The sequence below is a fragment of the Harpegnathos saltator genome, unplaced genomic scaffold (assembly GCF_003227715.2).
Source record: "Harpegnathos saltator strain DR-91 unplaced genomic scaffold, Hsal_v8.6 scaffold212, whole genome shotgun sequence".
Taxonomy (NCBI): Eukaryota; Metazoa; Arthropoda; class Insecta; order Hymenoptera; family Formicidae; genus Harpegnathos; species Harpegnathos saltator.
This window is the reverse complement of record NW_020229998.1, coordinates 442,526-460,000: the sequence shown is the minus strand read 5'-3', so window position 1 is coordinate 460,000 and position 17,475 is coordinate 442,526. Positions and strand designations below refer to the sequence as shown.

At 52.3% G+C, this 17,475-nt stretch overlaps 1 protein-coding gene across 20 annotated transcripts in view; it reads left to right on the top strand.

Annotated features, from left to right (window-relative positions):
• Positions 1-15,853, top strand: part of LOC105185357 (zinc finger protein 628) — a 64,765-nt gene extending 48,912 nt beyond the window's left edge. For 5 of the 20 annotated variants that reach the window (XM_025298245.1, XM_025298250.1, XM_025298242.1 and 2 more), the window contains 8 exons: positions 23-182; positions 2,457-2,669; positions 2,943-3,065; positions 3,508-3,645; positions 4,391-4,588; positions 5,526-5,824; positions 6,127-6,280; positions 6,449-15,853. In XM_025298245.1, the coding sequence (XP_025154030.1) occupies positions 23-182; positions 2,457-2,669; positions 2,943-3,065; positions 3,508-3,645; positions 4,391-4,588; positions 5,526-5,824; positions 6,127-6,280; positions 6,449-6,570 (1,407 nt within the window). In that variant the 3' untranslated portion in view covers positions 6,571-15,853. The remainder of the gene's footprint in view (positions 1-22; positions 183-2,456; positions 2,670-2,942; positions 3,066-3,507; positions 3,646-4,390; positions 4,589-5,525; positions 5,825-6,126; positions 6,281-6,448) is intronic. The other 15 variants (XM_025298248.1, XM_025298255.1, XM_025298251.1 and 12 more) reach the window with 9 other exon arrangements.
• Positions 15,854-17,475: the final 1,622 nt, after the last annotated feature.

The following is a 17,475-nucleotide window of genomic DNA, read 5'->3' as shown; positions in this document are numbered from 1 at the left end:
TTCTTCCGGCCCCCCAAAAAAGGAGTTGCAACAGCGTGTTGTGTTCCAGCAACACGCCGCCCTGATCGGCGGCCCGAACGCAACCAGCTGTCCAGTATGCCACAAGCTCTTCCTCGGCGGCGAGGCGCTGATGGAGCACATGAAGCACACCCACAAGGACCCGAACGCCTCCGGAGTTGCCAGTAAGTATTGAAAAATCGCGCAAGCCGGCCGCCCTCGACCGGCCGTCCGTGTCTCTCTACCTCGGCGTGTAACACAGCCTCTCTCTCGTCACATCGCATCTCCGCTTCTCTCCGCTCCGCTCCGCTCCGCTCCGCTCCGCTCGCTCGCTCGCGCTCGCGCGCAACTACTAATCTTCCTTAACCGTAACCGATCGATTAACCGGAATCTGGCCGGATCTCGCGGGCGGAGTGCACCGTTGCATGAAGCGCGGGGCTTGAGAACGAAACCTTGACCGTGTCTCTCGTCTCTTACGACTAATCAGCGAACTTAACACCGAACCTTTCTCGCGTGCACGTTGACACTCTCCGTGTGCCGAATTTCTCTGTTCTCCTTACTCCTAACCGCATATAACCAAGACTCTTAACTAGAGAAAAACCTCTCTCATGAGGAGAGATGTCCTAGGAGGAGAGAGAGAGAGAGAGAGAGAGAGAGAGAGAGAGAGAGAGAAACAGAGAAAAAAAAAGAAAGAATGAGGAGAGACAGAGGAAGATAGACACGGACGCGAGAGGGACGACGTTGATCGTGAGTAAGGCTGAGAGAGTGAGAGAGAGAGAGAGAGAGAGAGAGAGAGAGAGAGCGAGAGAGAGAGAGCGAGAGAGAACGAGAGAGAGAAAGAGTGAGAGGGGAGAGGGAGAGAACGAGAGAAAGAGAGAGAGAGAGAGAGAGAGAGAGAGAGTGAGAGAGGGAGAGAGAGAGAGGGAGAGAGAGAGAGGGAGAGAGAGAGAGAGAGAGAGAGAGAGAGGGAGAGAGGTGTGGAGCAACCGCTCGTCGAGACACGAGGGGTGGTTCGTTACGTTCTTTAGCTTTTAAGTACGTCTCATATCCATCCCAAGAACTTGCTTTGGCGCGGGTGACACGCACACATTGTCCTGTTCACTTCTTCATACCGTTTTCGCCTGGGCGGGATAGGCGTGTAGCATTTGGCACACTCGCCGAGACTAATACTTGGGTACTCTACTCGCTAATACGTATACACGGTGCTTCGAGGGTGTCTCGTTCCGACCTCTATGCGTGGCTCTTGTAATACATATGCGTGATGCGTGATGCGTGATATGTGGTGTGTGCAAACGCGCGGACGTACAGAGAACGAGAGAGTTCCAGACGCGCGCAGGATCTACCTGCGCTGGCTGGCTGGCTGGCTGGCTGGCTTGCTGGCTGGTCTCTACCGCCGCCGTTTTCGATTCGAGTTCACGTTCTCCATCGAGCGCGACGTACGACCGACGATCGGCGGCGTATCGCCCACCGGTTGCGCCCGACGGCGCAACACACGATGCTGCCGATGGCGCGGCTCTCTCGCCGTCGAAATAGTACCGGGCGCGCTAATGATTGCGCCGCATTCGGGGAATGCGCCGCGGGACGGGCCGGCCGGCGTTTGTTTCATCGTATGACTTATAGCGCGCGACGCTTGGAGAAATCGGGCGAAAAATCCACGCGAAGATGGATCCACGCGACGCGCGATCTCCTGGACGTGTGTGTCCGTCCTCTCGGACGGACTCGCTACGTCGCAACGTCGAATAATTGCCTTTCGCGTTCTTGGTTCGACGACGCGACCACGAGATCGGGCCATGGATCCGGGGAGCGACGTGAAGGAGAGAGATTTTCTCCTCTCGAGGGGAAGGCGCACGAAATCTCCTCCGTCCTTCTCTCTTCTCTGTGCGTCCGCGTGCGTGCGTACGTGCGTGCGTGCGTGCAAAGCGCGCGACACCAGTACCGTGCGTATGCATCCTGGTTTTTCGGCCGGCGGCCTTGCTCGTGAAAGGGAGCCAGCAACGCGGTGGCGGCGGCGCCGGCCGGCACTCTGCGTGCCCGAGGTCAGTGCTCTCCTGGTCCTTGGCTATCCGCGTCCGTAAGGTCTCCCTTCGCCTTCGAGGTCGACCGGAATCTGTACGTACGTACGTACGTACGTACGCGCGCGTGTGCACGCGAGTGCGTGAGAATTAAGGTGGGGGAGGAAAACAGAAAGAGAGAGAGAGAGAGAGAGAGAGAGAGAGAGAGAGAGAGAGAGAGAGAGAGAGAGAGAGAGAGAGAGAGAGAGAGAGAGTGTGTGTGTGCGCGAAAGAGAGAGAATGAAAGAGAGAGAGAGAGAGAGAGAGAGAGGGGGGGGAGAGAGAGAGAGAGAGAGATATGCAAGGAAACACATGACGGTGGAGGAGAGATGGGTGAGGAGGCGGCTTTCGTTCCTTGGGACGCTTTATCCTGCTTGGCATTGACCTTGAAATTGTGTCGCCCTATTGTTCCCTCCGCTGACTGCACAACCTCCGTTGCCGGGGTTTACCTAGCGAAGCGACGGACCGCCAACCATCCGTGCCCAGTGTGCGGGAAGCACTACGTCAACGAGGGTAGCCTTAGGAAGCATCTGGCCTGCCATCCTGAGACCAGTCAACTTAGCACGAGCCTCAGGATGTGGCCGTGCTCGGTGTGCCAAGCCGTCTTCACTCACGAGAGCGGTAAGTATTTGTTTGCCACGTAAGACACCGGGGCCCTCAGTTTCGGGAGTCTCACGCTCGGCTCGCGCTTCTGTTCTTTCTCGCGGACGCGTCCACGTCGTGCCTTTTCGTTTTCCCGTTCTACGGAGCATATATAACCGCGTTGTACGGAGTGACCGCGACCGTCTCGTTTAGTGTGTAACGTTGTTTTACGTGCACGTCGTAACACGGCGGGATACGAGAGAGACCTTTCTGTACTGTGACCACGCATGTTTCTTTCTTTCTGGTGTTAAGGTCTCCTGAGCCACATGGAGCACATGAGGATGGACCCGAAGCATCAGTTCGCGGCGCAGTACGTGCTGAGTCGCGCGGCCGCCGAGAGGCGGGAAAGGGAGATCCTCGCGAGTTCGAGTTTAGGTATAAAGACAGAGGGAGGGAGAGAGAGAGAGGGGGAGAGAGACGGCAGTCTATATATACTACATATAATACATATAATATATACACATGTTACTACTACTACTATTACTACTATTACCACTATTTGTCTGTACTACTTGTTAAACGTTAATTCATCGAGCGACGTGGTCGTCGCGAAAGCGCGGATTTCGCGCCGGCGAGATGCACGCGCGACACACTGGTTGCGTTCAGCGTTCGGGACAAAGTGATCAGCGATTGTTGGTCTTCATTGGTCGGCATTGGGTCCCTAAATTTGGACCAATTATTCGGACGAATTATATACCAGAGCAGTTGCGTCGCGCAACTGCTCTGCTCGCTGAACGCAGCCACTGTTAACGACGACCCCCCACTCGTACCCCTACGTCGAAACGCGCCCTAACGTGACAACCCTTGCGCTGTACAGGAGCGGGTTTGGGAGTGTTGGGAAGTCAGTCCGGAGGACCGCAAAATTTGCAACAACCGCCTATGTGCCCGTCACCGTCTGCCCATTCGGACAGCAGCAGCGGCAACGGAAGACTCTCGTCGGCCGGTAGTGAACCTGGTACGCTCCGATCTTGTTCTACGTCTACTACTTACAAACGAACGTCTACAAACGAAATATTTAGATATACGTGTATATATAATATCGCAAGTCACGAGCACCAGTTGTTTATAAGCCTCGCCGTTATTCACCTTTTTTTCTCTGGTTTCGTTTTAATGATGAAACTCTGTTGTGAAGTACCATTAGTGAACTTATTGTAGTACACGTAAGTTACATAATATGAATAATATATATAATATATATATATATATATATAATGTTTGAGTCAAATAAAACATATACGAATTTCTGGTCTGAGTAATTCTCTCATGTGAACGGCGCTCGCACGCGGTCTCTCTACTCACGATAACGGGCGGCCTCCACTTCGGGGGCGGCGCCCTTCTTTTTAAGCATTTTAGCGTTTTCACGTACGCCGATGCCGCGGAACGATACGCTACATATATGTATATATACACAGTTAAGTTAGTGATTAAAAGAGAGAGAGAGAGAGAGAGAGAGAGAGAGAGAAAGAAAGACGGAGAGAAAGAGAGAGAGAGAGAGAGAGAGAGAGAGAGAGAGAGAGAGAGAGAGAGAAAGAGAGAGAGAGAGAGCGAAAGAGAGAGAGCGAGAGAGAGAGAGAGAGAGAGAGAGAGAGAGAGCGAGAGAGAGAAAAGAAAAAGAGAACGGAAAGAGAAACAATGAAAAGAGTAAAACGTGCGCAAAATAACCCACCCGCCCACCAGCTTGTACATACTGACGAGAGCAGATTTTTGCGCAGGCACCGGTCTACTGAACAACAACAACAACAACAACAACAACAACATGGCGTCGCCGGGACCGAGCGGCAACAAGCTGAGCGAGATGCTGCGGGCGGGAAGTCAACCGGGCTCGGCGCAGCAGTACCACGACGAGATGCAGTCGCAGCAGCAGCGCATGGCTGTCATGGCCGCGGCCGTGTCGGCAGGTAAGAGAATAGACGAATAGATAGTAGACGCGAAAGCGGAACGGGCTAATTATTAATAAACTGTACGGACTCGTCGCGCCCGATCTAGCGAATCGATCGATCGCGAGTTGGCCGGATCGGTCGGTCGTTCGGTCGCGCGCCGCTCCAAGGACCAGCGTTTAACGCGTATCAACGCTAAATTGCACGAGAGGGGAAAGCCGATAGCTCCGTTCTAATTATTACCGATAAAACTTGATTTACAATGTTGTTGCTCCGTCGACGATGTTGCATTCGCGAGCCTGCCTGCCTGCCTGCCTGCCTGCCTGCCTGCCTTTCTCCGCTCCTACTACGCCGCGGGAACTCGCGCTAATGATTGACGCGCGGAAACACAGCACTCTCCGCAGCACTCTCGTCGCCAAGGGAAATGACAACATCCCCGCGCGTTAGAAACGCGACGGAAAATTATCGATATCCCGCTCGGGACGTTATCTCGAGTCAGCTCGAGAGGCGCGATTTATCGCGCACGAGCGAACGACCGCGCTCGTGTAGCTTCTTTCCGCGGCTCGTAACTCGCCCGAGAATCTCGACGAAGAAACGCCAGCAGGAAAAACAAATATCGGAATTCCTCGCACGCGATCGAAGTTAACACGGTGCGCGTTTCCTCCCGACGTGCGCTCCGCGGAATCATCGCGCGCGATCGCGACGTTCCGGGATTCCGTAATATTCCGAACGGACCTGCGCCTTAAAATCATCATGAGATCGAGGTACAAATGACGATGAGGATTCCTCAGAAGTTGTTCTCCGCACTGTCCGCTATTTCTTAAGAACATGCCATTTCTCCAACCGGACAATCCCTCCCTCGCCTTCGCGCGATTCACCCCCCCCCTCTCCCATCCCCCTCCCCCTTCCATGTTCGCGAGGCGAAATGTCAAGAGAACGATGTTCTTGTTGGGACTAGAAAATTCCGTGTCGCCCAAGTCTTTCGCCCTTCCGCCGTCTTCGCCAGGCGAGATGTCAAAAGCGATGTTTCTGTTAGGACTACAAAATTCTGTGTCACCTAATCTTTCGCCGGTCGACATGGCGTCGCTCGCGGCGGCCATGAGGATGGGCAATAACGGTGACATGAGCGGCGGTACTCAAGGCTCGACGGGACCCCAACAGCAGGGAGTGCAAGCGAGCGGACCGGAGCAGGCTCTGAGGATGCACCAGGCGGAGGCTCTGCTCCGTTCCCAGGCCGAAGCCGCCCTTAGACTCGCGGTAAGGAAGCAACCAAACACCGCGTGTGCTGTGACGCTTGTCCGTCGCGCGCTTATAAAACACTACACGATGTATTCGAAAATGTTTTTATAAGGAAAGGGGGGACGCGCGCTGCGAGAGCATCGCGTATCATTGTCTCACGAAGAAACAAAGGGGGTAAAAGGGTGCATAATCTTCAGCCCTTTCCCTGCCTATCTGTCTATCTATCTATCTCTTTCTCTCTCTCTCTTTCTCTCTCTTTCTCTTTCTCTCTCTCTCTCTCTCTCTCTCTCAAGCCCTTTTTTTCGTATCTCTGCGCGCAGGTGTCTCAAGCGGCGGCAGCCGCGGCGAGTTCCGCGGTGGGCGGCGACGTGAGGCATCATTTGGGACAGCACAACGGAGGTAGCACCTCCGGCATGCCGGGGCACCATACGAATCAACAAATGTCCCAACAGGACACCCTATCGCCGGATCTCGGTGAGTACACGTGGACACAACGGGGCGCGTCGCGCCTGAAATTTCGCCGGTGAGCGAATGACCGCGCGATGAAACGATGAGAAGCTCTCGAGCAGCTTCGTGAGCTTCGTGAGCTCGCAGGCGGAAGAACGTTTCTAAACGGGCGTCCACGCTCTCGACACCTTTCAGGAGAAGCGCTACGGCTGCAGGAGCAGCGATTAGAGCAGGCCCTGAGGCTGCACGGTGACCCGCGCGCCCTGAGCTTCACTCTCCAGCACGTCGTCAACCAGCAGAGTAATCAGCAACCATGAAAGTTCAGTTACTACTGAGACGAGTGGACCCCTTGGGCGCCGGATCAGACGAGTCTGCCGAGCGAGCGCATGAACCAGCAGTCGTCGCAATCGTCGACGGAGCGCTCGCCCCCGTTGCACGACCAGCAACAGCCGCAGCAACAGCAGGGCCCGTCTTCCATCGGTCACCAGCAGCCGCAGCAACAGCCGCAGCAGCCTGAGGACCGTGGCGTCAAGAGGAAAGCCGACGAGATGATCGGTAATTCCGAAAACGCGTAAGAGCGATCACGCGCACACGGCCGATCGACGACGAGACGCGACTCGTCGCGTCATCGTCGTCGTCGTCGTCGCCAGCCCGTGACTCGCCCGAGCGCCCAAGTGCGGTCACCAGAATTTCGCTCATCGTCTCAGCAGTAAGAAAACGAAAACAAGAAACACACAGTCGACGAGACTAAACGGACAGACTTCGAGAGTAGGAGAGTGTGGTACTTCGGTGTCTTCCCGCGCGGACAGAACCGACATGTCGCCGGACCGGCAGGATCCGGGAGAGCGAGCGGCAGAGAGTGAGAGAAACCCCGGCTCTCGCGGTCGGTCGATCTCCACCCTCCTCCCTCCGCCCCCCCGGCCGCGTCCTGGCGCTCCGACGAAGGGGGAGTGAGAATACGCACGTGTATAGCAAAACCGTTGCACGGCGCGAGGCGGTAGGATCTCGCGCAGTGGCGGCGCTCGTCTCTCTGGCGACGAGTCTCATCCGAGACTCCGCGTACTTGTTCCTACTACACCGGTCCTGAATCAAGGATCTGCCGAACGAACCACCTTCCCTCGTGGTGGCGGTCGCGGCGTGTAGTCGACGACGCTCTCGCATCAGACGACGCGCAGACGCGAGAGGAAGAGGCATAGTCGCGGTGGAAGAGCGTTTCCCGGCTCTGTCCGCGGTCGCCGAGAGCGACGAGTCAAGAGAGAGAGAGAGAGAGAGAGAGAAAGAGCGAGAGCGGCGTTGACCGCGCCGAGAGGAGACGAAAGACTCCTTTCAACGCGAGTGCCTCTTACCGGAGTGTTTCGTCAGAGGATTCTCAGGACACGTCGCCACTGTCGTGCCCGCCGCCTCGACTCCCGAAACGTGCCATAATACTAACGAGAAGCTGCTAAAAAGAACCCACTAAGTCATCCTGGGGGGGGTGTCGAGTCCCCTTCGGGGGAGGTCGCCTCCCCCGGGGTGCGCCAAGGTACTATGATAGTACAAGAGCCCATGACGCGGCGACGCGACGGTGGCCGAGGGTCCAACGGGCGATCCTCGACCGTCCCGTTTGCCGCGGGCTTAAAAAATCTAAACTATATATAAATATATACATACATAGATACATCTCTATCTTACCGGACCGCAACTTAAGGTTCCACTCCCCCAACCCCCCGCCCTCCTCATCCCCCGAGAAGAGCCCTAACCTTGAGACTTCTGTAAATGCTTGGAAGCGTATCGCACATCAACGCGCAGCCACGTCACGCAGGCTCACACGTGGTGCGTCGCGCGGTCGCGGCGAACGAGCCACACACCGGTGAGGACGGTGATGTGGTGTGAATCGTGTCGCCGCGTGTACGGTTGTTAATTATATACGTACTGAAATCCCCTTCCCCGGTGTGTGTGTGTGTGTGTGTGTGTGTGTATGTGAGACAGACGGACGCAACGTACGGACGTGTTCTCACCTGCGATCAACGTTTTCGCGCGATGACAAAGGCGACGTTGACTGATTTCGCGAGAAACGAACGCCGGACGTGTGACGTCGGAACAGATACGTACGCACACATGTATACACACACACACACATACACACATACACACGTATACACACACACACACACACATACGCGTAAACATACGTACACGCAATCACAACCGAGTATACATACGTACACGAAGAGAGTAAACACATACATGTACAATAAAATACACACATATTGCAAGGACTCATCAGCAGCACACTTTAAAGTGAAGATAAAAAGCGCGCAACTTGTGCTCGTCGGTAGCACGAAAACTATTAGCTCATAAGCGAACAAACAAAAAATAGTTATTACAAACAGTTATATTATATATATTATATATACATACAGAGTATGAAGAGTATGACAGAGACAAAAAAAAGAACGGGCGAAACCTATTCACACTTACACGTTTACAACTGAAGAGAGAGAAAATGTGGTAAGCGTGAGAGAGCTAGCATTTTTCGTGAGCAAGCACGCGACGAAGATGAAGAGAGAAATAAGAAAACTAAATGCTAAATATATTATATATATATATTATATATAAATATTATAAATAATGAATATAGGGTCTATGAGACTAGGATAGTTAGGCGAAAGGGAAATACGAGCGAATGCGGAGCGCGCCCTCGTAAGTTTTACCCGATCCCAAGCATAGTCGACGAGAGAATGGGGTCAACGCCTGAGCGGAACGAACCAAACGAGGAACGTGTGTGTGAGAAAGCGAGGGAGAGAAAGAGACACCGAGAGAACGGGAGAAAGTGCGTGAGAGAGGGAGAGAACGAAACGAATACGTGGACGATTTTGCGAATGCACGACCTTGGGATCGGCGTAGGTGCGCGGGCGCGCCGTCGAGCGAATGGGCAAGACTGAATGAATGTGAATGCTTCGTGAGCATCAAGGAAGAGCGAATGCGAGACGAGAGTGAGACTTAGAGTGGCGTGCTTCAGGTAATCTGAGGTCCTGTGATCGTTATAAGCGAAATATTTTTTTATTTCCGGGTAATATAATCTGAACGCGTAAAACTCTTGCGTCGTTTTGAACTTTTACTTGCAATATACCGTTACGTTCTCGCAATACTTAGGATGAAGAAGAATAAGAAGAAGACGAATAGGAATAAAGAAGGTGGATGGACAAAACAAAAAAAAAAAGAGAAATAAAACGAAACAATACGAAGATGAGGATGACGAGGGAGAGGAAGAATATGAAGAAAGTCCGTAGGTTTGATCGTGGAGCGAACTTTTAGAGACTCGAGCCAGCCCCTTGCCCTCCTAAAAGAGACAAAAAAGAGACGCACCCCCTTTCGTGACGCCCCATCACAATCCGAACTATCCTCGGCCGGATCGTCCCCTTTTACCTTCCCCCCGAACCTCTCCGCATCTTTGACAAAACTTATGGATCGTCCGTACTTTCGATGGGGTTATCTTTCGATGAGACCAGACGCGATGAAACGAGACGCTGACCGGAGAGAAACCTAACCTTTCTTTTGGACTCGTTTGACTCGAAATCACATCGGTGAACGAAAACGCGGATCCCCCTCCCCCCCTCCCCCTAAAGGGAAGTCAAATCGACGGAGACAGAGAGGCGGTTCACAAAAAGAAGAAAAAACGAAAGAAACGAAAAAAGAGATGTTCCGGAAAAGAAAGGCCAAAAGTAATAATGCATCGGAAGATCGATTCGATTCATTCGTCTACGACACGATTCGATTTCTTCGTTTCTTCGACCGGAAATCGCGGACTGTTTAGAGTGCGGAATTGAATGGTAGCGTGCCGAATTTGTTCACACACCTCTGGACGTTAATATCGACCGCGTTACTGTTGTTGTTGTTGGTGTTGTTGTTTCCTTTCGGAGACTTTCCTCGAGACGAGACTTTTCGTTCCTGACCGGCTCGTTTTTGAGATACTCCGGCCACCCTTCGATCCTTACTTTCCACCCCCCGAGCCACCCTTTCATACCATCACCTTATTTCCGCACAATCGAGACTTTGCAAAATTTCGTCACACTCGTGAAATACGAGACACACCTACGAAATACGATCGATAAAATTTTTTCTCTCGCTACGTTTCGGTAATCGTGTCTTCCGGACGAAATGAACTCTGGAAAAAAGAAATTATCGCAAAAGAGAAAGAACACACGAATTGTCTATTCCCTTTCGCGATATGACCACCCCTTCCCTCTTTCACGGCCCTTTGTTCGCCAATTACGAAAGTAACCTAACGTCGTCATCTTCGTTGAACGTAAAAGACACGCGCCAAGAAGCCGCCGGGTAGCCAGGCTTTTTGACCATCTGGGACGAGAGAAGAGAAAAGATCGCTAAAGGATTCATCGTCAAAGCTACATTTAACGGTCGCACTCGCCTCGCGATCGGAACTCGACGGATCCGTCCCCGGTAAATTTTCTTGCGAAAGCGGTTCTCTCAAGAGAAGAAAAACAAAGGAGACGAGAAACAAGAGTCTAACGAGCGAGTGTCTCAAATCAGAATCGGTCGTTCGCGAAATCAAATTGAAAAAATTCGACTCGAGTCGGAGAGAACCCTACGATCTTCTCGGCATATTTGCCTTCCGTTCGCGGAGGAAAGACATCGCGCGCGCGCGCGCGCGCGCGGGGACCGCCTCGAGTTCCGGGGATCGTGATCGCGGGTCGATTCATTGATCGTTCTTATTAAAGAAGTTTTTGCGTTACAGGGCGTTTTTTCCTCGGATTAAGTAGTATGTAAATACACCTTGATATCACAAGCATAAACTGAGAATTTACTGGTAAACTTAAACGAACGTACATAATGCGAAATAGGGTTAGTTTCTATGTAAATACCTAAAGCTGGGCGAGTGCATACACCTCGTTCACGCAACCAACGATAATCGTTTCTTATCGAACCAGAGCTTCTGTTCGTTGTCGGTGCATGCCTGACGATCGGCGATCGCTTCCGCCCCCCGACCTCGTTCTCCGCCCTCGCCAGAGGGCCGGATTTCACAGCCCGACGAGGGAGGGGTCGCGCAGGAGCGTTCATCGTCTCTCGGACATGACCGATCGGGAAATTCTTTTTTTTTTCTCGACACCGATACTCCGACACACTGATACACACTTATACGCAGACACACTCATCACAACACACACGGCATTGCGATGGATTGTACAGCTACGATAGGAACACACGCAATACCTAAACGCAATCTTGGCACACTCGTACCAATCGGCGCCCGCAACACCGTTCGGGATCGACTTGTTTCTCGCGAGATTTCTTCTCACAAGATAATCGCGTTTTCCTTTTCGGAGAATAAAAACGAGGCAAAGAGAAATCGCTAGAGCGCATACGCGTCGCGGGTAAATTAACGTGACGTGAATTTCGAGCGCTTCTCTGCGAAAAGTGCGAACGTGCTGCACGAAATTGAGAGTGAAAGTGACAGAGCGTGAGAGAGAGAGAGAGAGAGAGAGAAAGAGAGAGATATAGAGAGAGAGAGAGACAGTGAGAGAGTCAGTCAATAACAGTGAGTCCGGGAATGAATGTCGGAGCGAATGAGAGAAGAGCTTAGTTAGGCGAAGCTATTAGCACGTGTCGCACGAATGAAACGCGAATTAACGAAAAAATTCACGTTGGCGAAGAGATAGAGCAGAGTCGAGTAGGAATTTTTCAAAAGGTGCAACTTCATTTCACGGTCCCTGTGATACAACAGCAGCGTCGAGAGGTACCGAGAACGGTGCACGAGAACGGGTAGTAAGAGCGCGAAAGAGCGAAAAAGAAACACGGAAAGGATGGAAAGAGAGACGAACATCAGCGTTACTATTTATCACCATCTCACTATCACTATCACAAAAAAATTTTTAATAAAAACAACAACAACAATACAAAACACCACCACCACTACTACCACGTCGAGATCCTTCATGATGATCGCGGTCATGAAACGATTGACAGACGACTGTTTTCGACCGGTGCATCCTGCCGTGCGCCGAGGGTTGCTTTTCTAAACGAGTAAACCTGCGTAATGGCCGCGATCGGCGGGTCGGGTCCCTCGGGACCCGCGCACCCTCCGATCGCGATTTAAAGACACACATCCCCGCGCGAAAAGGAAGAATTCCCGAGGCGCCGGCCCGTGCCCCGCGAACGTGTACCATAATTTTAAATTTAAACGAAAGGTAACGAAACAAAAAAAAAACACACAAGCGCGTTAAACAATAGATCTAGTAGTGTATGTTCTGTAATCAACTGAGAAGTAAGCGAGGATAAAGATAAAGAAAAAATAATAAAAAAATGCGGGTCGCACCGCGGAAAAAGCACAAAAAAAATAATTTACAAATATATTGATTTACATATGCCCGTAACTCGTAAGGGGGCCGGTGGCGCAATCGCGTCCGCCCGCGTGAGATTTTCGGGCCTTTACGACTACACAATGAGAGAGGAAACGGCGGGACGAGCGCGAGTAAACAAACGCAGGACGCACTAACACGGCGTCCGCGAGCCGCGGTGCAATGAAGCGACTCGCGGCCGAAAGCGGAAGCGCGGAGGAACGCGCGAAACACAGCGTGGAAACACAGCGTGAGGTGATCCGCAGAGAGAGATCCGCGCGAGCGTCTGGGTCGTCCGTATTCGTCGCGCAACAAAGGAAGAGAGAGAGAGAGAGAGAGAGGCAGCGTGCCGCGCAAACACAAGCACGAGGATGAAGACGATGAAGAAGAGATGATAAAGAAGAAGCAGCGACGAAGACAGACACACAGAGAGAGAGAGAGAGAGAGAGAGAGAGAGAGACACACAGAGACCGCGGAGAGGTTGAGAAACGCGCCTAATAACGGGAGAGTCCATAGAGAGGAGCCCCGAGAGAGGCGTCACGGACGACCCGGAGACACTCCAGCGCCCGGCCGTTAGCCCACTCGTGGAGGAGCGCGACTAAGAAGAGACTTAGTCGAGGAGAGGCCCAGGAAACGATGGGACGATACGCGAGTATACGTATATATACGCGACACGGCATGTATATACACGATATATGTCCGCGGAAAATCCACGGCGCGACGTCGCCTGCAAAATCGGCCCTACCCATAATCTTAATCTCTTTCATGTAAATTTGCTAAATGTTTAAATAATCTAAAAAGTGCCATAGCCCGGATGCGCTGGTGCATACTCCCAGCGCATACACACTCACAAATACGACTCGACCCTCACGAATCAAACGTAAAATCCGCGGAGCCGCGCGCGCGCGATGAAAAGAGCGCGCGCGACCGCGGTAGAATTGGTATTCTCGCCAAGGAGCAAACACAGTGCAAACAACAGTGACAGAAACCCACAGAACAGTCGCGCACACTAATTACAAGACAACAAGACACCCCACAGATGACGGATGGCCGCGCGCACCCCGCCGTGGCGTGCGACACGTCAAGCTCTCGCGCCACCGGAGTGTGTCGCGTCCACGCGACGACGAGACACAATGAACAAGTCGAAGTTAGCCCTGGTTCACGAGCGTGCAACCCCGCGCGCTCAAACACTTCTCAATACACGAGCACGCGTGCGTGCGTGCTCACACGTATATACACAAGACTACACGATCGCACACGAGAACATAATTTACACTCTTGAGCACACTAAGAAGCACACTTGTCTACACTCAATTACACACGCTACGGATATGTAAAGCCAATTGATTTTGTAAATTGTCCAAAAAAGGATTTTTCAAAAGCAACGATTCGGCCCCGTAACAATGTATATTTTCGCGCGCGTCGCGCAGACGACGCCGATTCGCTCGGGCGAAGTCCTCCGTGGCCTGGGAACAGGTCGTGGGAACAGGACGCTCACCCCCCCCGGGCGAAGACGCGTCGTCTCGGGCGTCGTTGAAAAGAGAAACAAAAAGAAAAGTATGAGGAACAATACGTTGATCGATTTCACGGTAATTTGAGAAAAAAAAACAAAGAGAGAGAGAGAGAGAGAGAGAGAGAGAGAGAGAAAGTGAGAAAGAGAGAAGAAATTCGAGAATGACACGAGGAAACAAAAGTATCGGGATGAAAGCACACGCGTTTGTGCTCATAATGTTACGTAAATATGAACGCAAACAAAATTTCGCGGCCTTTGGCATACGTTTGGATGCAGAACCGATGATGAATATAGTGCGCGTGCGCGCCCGCGTGCGGAAACGCGCGCGGGGGCGTGCGCCCGAAACGCGTCCCGGACTTGACACGAGAGTACCCGGAAGTGACGTGTGGGCGGCCTCTTCGTCGGGGTACGTCCTGACGATGGACAGGTGGCGAGGTGCCAGATACTCTCGTCGGCGAGAGAGTGCGAGAGAGCGCGAGAAGAGAAGAGTGAGAAATAGGGAGAGAGAGAGAGAGGGAAGGAGAAGAAGCGGAGTACGAGAGATGTGAGGTTTAAAACCCTTGGAGAGAGGGAAAAGGAAGAGGAGATGAGAGCGAGAGCGAGAGCGAGAGCGAGAGCGAGAGTGAAAGAGAGAGAGAGAGAGAGAGAGAGAGAGAGAGAGAGAGAGAGAGAGAGAGAGGGAGAGGAAAGAAGGCACCTGAGGCCACCCGGGAGACCCCTGTTCCACAAGATGCAATCACGAAAGGTGTAACGATGACCAAGAAGAAACACACACAACCAAGAGGAATGTGGCAGCGGCAATTGCATAAGGGCCGTTGTTCGAGTGCGGCTTTACAAGCAAAAACCGTTGGTTTGTTTTCGATCGGGTTTTAATTTTTTAATGAAATAATCTCACGACGAATATATATCGCGTACGATCGAGCGCGCGCGCGCCTACCCGCCGCGCCGGCGCCGGCTCTCTGTAGACGGCGGCGGCGGCAACGGTGAAAAAAGTTGCAGCGCAGCGGATCGATGTGATTGCGCGGCAATCGGGGGCAACACACGTACGACGTACGTGCATATTATTCGTGGCAGTGTGTATCGTAAGTGCGCAGCATATGATAAAACCGACAGTCTAGCAGTGCGAGCGCCTCGGCGGCATTCGCGTTTTCACGCGGTGACCCTGACCGAGCCTCCGTGATTAAAAACCGGAATAAGTTGTTTCAATGTCCACTATATAAAATGAAGAGCCATAGTTGTTAAGGCGGTGGGTTCCGGCGTTCGGCGTCCTCGGCGCACACGCGTTCGTCCTTGGCCCGAGAGGAACTTCGAGAGAGAGAACGGCGGCGAGTCACGGGGTAAAACACACGCGAGAGACGGAGACTTCAACGACCGCGAGAGCTAACGTCCGGCATGCTTGACCAAATTACGAGAAGTTCCTGGCAGATCGAAACACGATCGAGGGTAGCCGAGACGATCCGATAACCGGAATTGGCCAATCTAAACGTCTACACTCGGGGAAACCAAATTTTGCGCTTCGCACACTCCGCATTCTCGTCGCATTCTCTCGCGACGAGTCGAACTCGCGATTCTACGATCGCTCTCTCTCGTTCTCGACGAGACGAGCGATCTCGGACGATCACGCGTTCAGCGTCCAGCAAGGGGGTGCGATCGAGGCGCGGAGCTTAATCTCGGCTATCGGGCGGGTAGGTGAAAGAGACGAGAGACGAGAGAACCACCATGAGAACGGGAAAACATCGGATATCGAGATAATCCAGAGACTCTAAACCTTATGATCGATCGAAGTCGTGAAGAAGTAGCGACTGCCATGATCCCAAAGTGATCTACACCGACAACTTAATATAACGGTCGACGGCGACGAGCGTACGGACCCATCGCGCTGTCTCGTCACGGACAGATCGCGCGGACTCGACGCGCGGTCGTGCTGTTCGTATCGCGCGCGGTCTCCGTGGCGAGGCGATACTCTTTTCAAAATATTCTTCATACTTCCGTTCAGGAGAATGTGTTTCTTTCACCCTGAACCTTCAAGCAACCCCCCGCATGCGTGTCCGAGGCGACAGGCCGAGTCCGTTTATCGTTAATCGAAATTGTGAGACAAATCGAAGCCAAAAATCCGAGCCGGCGAAAACCGAGAGAAATCGCGAGGAAAAGACAGACGAACACACGTGGTGTACTCGGAAGCAATCGCGAATCGGCAGATCAAAAAAAGAAAAATCGAAGAAAAATATATAGACGGGACGTCAGAAAAGACAGAGATAGAGAGAGAGAGACGCAGAGAACGAGCAATGAAACAGAATATTGTCCGCTGAGTGGGTGCCTTCGTCAGGGTTTTCCGTTACAGTAAACAAACAGTTCTCAAGTATAACTCACAATTAGTAGTGCTATGGTAGAACAGTAATCACAGTGTACCGCAATAAACAGTTAAATAAGTAAGTATACGGGAAGCACGTGGTCTTTTTCAGTGTCTGCAGAGAATCTCGTCGTATGCCACGACGCCGTAGTGGCACGACCGGAAGTATACCGGGTTCATTTCGCGCGCAAATTCCTAACCGGACCTCCCCCGCGTTCCACACGATCGGATCCCGTCGTTTGGGTACAAAGGTTTCTCCCAGCCCGGCGAATTTCCCCATTTTTTCGACCGCGAGCGATCGGAAGGCAGAAAAGATTCGAACGAATTATCGGGAGAGAAAGGGGAAAGAGAAAAACGCACATCCTACGATTCAAAATTTTCGAAAAGAGAAGAAATTCCTCAATACCACACACCACAATCAGACCGGTCGTTCGCAACCGCCCCTCTCCCCGTCCCGCGATTCAATCGACATTTAACGAATAAATATGATAATAAGTGTACTAAGTGTCTGTAGTTTAGCCAACGTGTACGTTGTGTACTCTGAGATAGGAGCGAGGCAGCGAGCTTGTGAGGGTGACGAAGAAGACGGCGCGAAACGGAACGAATAGATAGCGAGAGAGATAGGGCAGGATAAGGCTGAGAGAAGGGAAAGGAGAAAGAGAGATAGACGATTGCACGGTGGAGTCATATTTAACTAACTGATAACGATTAATTAATTAACAGTAACCATTCAAGATGACTTAATTAACAGTTAACCGTACCGCATACACACGCATAATTATTAATTACACGTACTCCAGTATAAGTAAGGGCCAGCGGATAGCGCGCGCTTACCGCGCGCACCGCCTCTATTCAATAAATAATCGCGGAGGCACTCACTACGGAAACCGCAGGCAGGGACTTTGGAATTCGGACACGGATCGGAGGGTACCTGAACACGCGAGTCCGGACTCCGGGTCGAGATTGTCCGCAACGTAAGGTGGGAACAGAGAGAGAGAGAGAGAGAGAGAGAGAAAGAGAGAGA